We start from the raw sequence: 3,973 nt of genomic DNA, 5'->3' as shown, positions 1-3,973 counted from the left end.
CAAATATCTTTGCTGCTTTTTGGCGTCTTCTTCCTGTCTTTGTCTCATCATCTCTGCCAATGAGGTGATGTTGTAATTTATGTCTTCCTGTCAGCAGGATTACGACTGTTACCACTGCTAGGACATTTTGTGGAGTGCTGGGATATGGCCCAAGGAATAACCGATTTTAATTTAGGACTGGACCCAGTGTCTTATAAAGCACATTACTCTGTGTTAAAAGTTAAACGTCCATTTCTGTCAATCATTGATTAGAAAAGGCATCAATGAGCCACACGCCTCTATGGTGACTGTAAATTACAAAACACAGTAGCATGAAGTCGGCCCCTCGGATGTTACAAGTCCTGTCTCCTCAACCTCAGAAGCTCCTGCGCCCTCTGCAGATTTAAAATGGGGTTAAAAGCTTAAAGAACCGGGATTTGCCAGGCGGTCTCCCATCCAGTTACTGACCAGACTCCCCCCTGCTTGGATTCGAGGTTCAGATATGTTGATGTTATGGCTGTGAGCATTTACCTAGTCTGCACTGTTTTTGTTTAATGTTTCCACGGCTTATTTCTGCACATTTTGTCTTATCTTTGCACGACTGTCATGTTATTTTTATTTCTTTTGTTTAGTTGAAGCACCTCATGTTGTCACAATGTTGTAGAAAAAGATGATTGTTTTCATTCTTACTGAGTAGTTGTATGGGTTGACTATAAGTTCTCTTGATATTTACTCACCTTCATTACAAACTGAGAACGTGGAGTTTCAAAGGTTTAATTGTCTAATGAAATACAATGTTGAGCTGCATCATGGGATCCTGTCCCATAATGGAATATACATAAGGGAATGTTGCTTTTTGCTCCATCTCTCTCTTGATAGATAAAACAAAATCGTGTCGCTGACATTTCCCCAAACCCCTTCTATAATGAAGTCCTCTAAATAGGTTTAATGGGTTTTGGAAACAATGGAAATCTATAGCTCAGACAAATATAATATATCAGGTTTCAGACTCCACATGATGCTTATTTGATTGACTAATTTACTCTGGGTCTTGTACAAAAAAAGTATAAAATATCAGCGAAACACACAGACACACACACATACACACACACACACACACACACACACACACACACACACACATACACACCAAATGACTGTTGCCACTTTGCATACCACCTAAAATGCTATAATAATCACAATCTTTTCTGTTTTACGTAAATGTCTTTTTCATGATGCAAATTGTTGCTGTTTTTCAGTTTCACAGTTTGTGACTCATGCAGAAAAATGTTACGCTCCTGTCGCAGACATTGGTAACCCACCTCATCTGCTCTTGTAAAAGGATCCAAGGACAAACAGCAGAAAAAGACTGACAGAAAGTGGCCACCTCTGCTGGTGCTGCATATCCAATCTGCAATGAGAAAATGTTCTGCCTTTTCAAACCACTAACTGATTGTTTCACATGTTTATATTTTATAATGCTGATACTGTTGATTCACCTGACCTGACCTGAGCATGAGACAAGCTTTTTGTTGAAACTACTTGAAAAGAGGATCAGGCAAAGGGGAATTGTGTAGAAATTCAAGGATGGTGGTTTTGTACATGTAGGGTTCAGGACACCATTTAGTGTCTCTGCATATAGATGAGCGTGGCAGATGTATAACATGTTTACCTCAAGTTTCAGAAGTTGCTGTCTATGAAAATAATACTGTACGTGCACACTCACATAATTTCCTTCATACTTTTTGTTATTTTCCACAGTAACCTGTCCTACAACATTTACAAAGACACTCGCTGGGACCAGGAGGGATGGAAGGAGAAGGCTGTAGTTCTGGTGGAGCGATGGACTCAGGTAACCCTTTACTAAGAGCCGTTTTTCTCCGTCGTCTGCGACTCACACGGCTGCTCCTGGAGGGGGGGGCTTACATCAATGAGAGCGACAGCCAAGGCCAGACACCCCTGATGGTGGCCTGCAGGACCCAGCATGCAGATGCCCAGAGCGCTAGTCGGGTCAAACTGGTCCAGTTTCTGCTGGAGAAAGGAGCAGATCCCAACATCCAGGACAAGGAGGGTCACTCTGCCCTGATGCACGCCTGCCGCGAGCAGGCCGGCCCGGAGGTGGTGTCTCTGCTCCTGGCCAGTGAAGCCGACATTAGCTTGGAGGATCAATCCGGGATGTCAGCGTTGGTCTACGCAGTCATGGCTGGAGACTGGAAGGTTCTGAAGCTGTTGCTTGACACTTGCAAGGCCAAAGGGAAGGAGGTGATCATCATTGCCACTGACAAATTCCCCTGTGGTCAACTGCAGGCAAAGCAGTACCTCACCATGCCTCCTCTTGGTCCTCTCGATCAGACAGACAAAATGGCATCAGCAGCTCCTGCATCTCCGTCTGAAATACAGATCATCACCTCCCCTCAGTGCACCTCCACATCCTTATGTCCACCAAAGACTCTATTCACTTTTAAAGAAGCACATTCCTTGGGTGTGAGCTCCCATCCATGTTCCCCGTCACGGTCTCGAGGATTCGGCCAAGTGGCGGCAAACAGACTGCAGCAGCCCCTCCTGAGGTTGAACTCTGAGCCCTGGCTAAAGATCCCAGCTTCTGTGCTCACTCAACAATCTCTTGCAGCCTCGTCTTCAAAAAATGGCCAGGACTTCAACCAAACCGACAACTTCTCTGTTAGAGTTCCCATACTGGAAAGGGATAAAAGAGTAGAAGGTGAAAACAAGATCGACTATGCCAAACATGCCAGACAGAAGATCTCTTTACCAGGTCTCCTTTCACCCCACTCGGCCTCCCATCCTAACCTCCACTCGGAGAACCTTGGAACAGATTCAGCCTCCTCCTCTTGCCTGTCTGCAGGCAAAAACCATCGTACTGCACTTCACAACATGGCCTCCTCAAGCCTTCATAGCATCATCCAGAGGCGCAAGCTGGGTGCAGACATCTACAGCTCTGACCCTCAGCTTTCTGTAGACGTCCAAAATCTCCCAACAGACGCCAAGAAGCTGGCCCCCTTACGTTGCTCCAGGGAGTCATTGCTGGCCTTGGGTCCGAGCAGAAGAGTGCTGTCCGGGTATGAGCGCAGAGGGTCCGCTGCCCTCTTGTTGGACCACAGTTCTCAGGCCAGGCCAAGGTCTCTGCCCCCTCTGACCATCAACTCCACCAACGCTCCTCTTCTCGATGTTTGCAACTTTGGATCCGGAGCTGGAGGGGGTTTGGCTGAGAAAGAGTCTGACCTAAAAAAAATCCTTCCCTCTGCTCCTCCGGGCCACCCCAAAGAGCTGACCAGGAGGATGCTATTGAGAAGACATTCAATGCAGTCCGAACAGTTCAAAACCACAGCGTGAAATTCAACTGAAAGAAAAAAAAAAATGAATCCTTGTGTTTTAATGTGAAATGTGTTCAAATTATGTGATGTCGTCCCTGTAGTGAAATTCAAAGAGGAAGAACAAAACAATAAACTACTGCTCCAGTGTGTTGAGTGTAAGTGTAGCTTCACCATATATGTCACGCTTCCTTAAAGATGCATATATATATTTTGGCCACTAGTGGGCAGAAGAAAAGGATTCTTCTGTGTGTACGACAACAAAAGCAATTGGCAACAATTCATAACAGTGTGCCATAGTAATATATAAAAAAAAAACTTTAATATAAAATTATTTTCTAATGCAGCTTTGTGGAGAATTTAAAAATATGCAGCCTCGTCACAATGTGGGAGCGTTCAAAAAGAAAAAAATATATTTACAATGATATTTTTCATGTTTCAGCCATTAGAACAGTTGGAAAATGTACAAAGGCGTCTACGCATCATGGCTTAAAATCAAAAATATGTTTTAGATTATGAAGTAATTTGCTTAACCTCTCCCCCCCCCCCCGCCTCACACACACACACGCATCAACTGCATCACGAGCATGTGATGTCACAATAAGTTTGTGGTCAGTATTTGGGGAGAGCAGAAGTACAGATGTGTAACAACAGCGACAAAGTGG

General features: G+C 44.5%; 1 protein-coding gene across 1 annotated transcript; it reads left to right on the top strand.

The window, feature by feature from the left end:
* Nucleotides 1-1,788: 1,788 nt before the first annotated feature.
* ankrd34ba (ankyrin repeat domain 34Ba) lies at nt 1,789-3,456 on the top strand. The gene has a single exon (XM_062413440.1). The coding sequence runs from the start codon at nt 1,789-1,791 to the stop codon at nt 3,328-3,330; it is 1,542 nt and encodes a 513-aa protein (XP_062269424.1). The 3' UTR covers nt 3,331-3,456.
* Nucleotides 3,457-3,973: the final 517 nt, after the last annotated feature.

Source organism: Platichthys flesus, chromosome 19, assembly GCF_949316205.1.
Source record: "Platichthys flesus chromosome 19, fPlaFle2.1, whole genome shotgun sequence".
NCBI lineage: Eukaryota > Metazoa > Chordata > Actinopteri > Pleuronectiformes > Pleuronectidae > Platichthys > Platichthys flesus.
This window is presented reverse-complemented; position numbering and strand designations above follow the sequence as displayed.

What these genes read in the sequence shown, in the direction of transcription:
- ankrd34ba (XM_062413440.1), top strand. Translation starts at nt 1,789, where the DNA reads ATGGAAGGAGAAGGCTGTAGTTCTGGTGGAGCGATGGACTCAGGTAAC.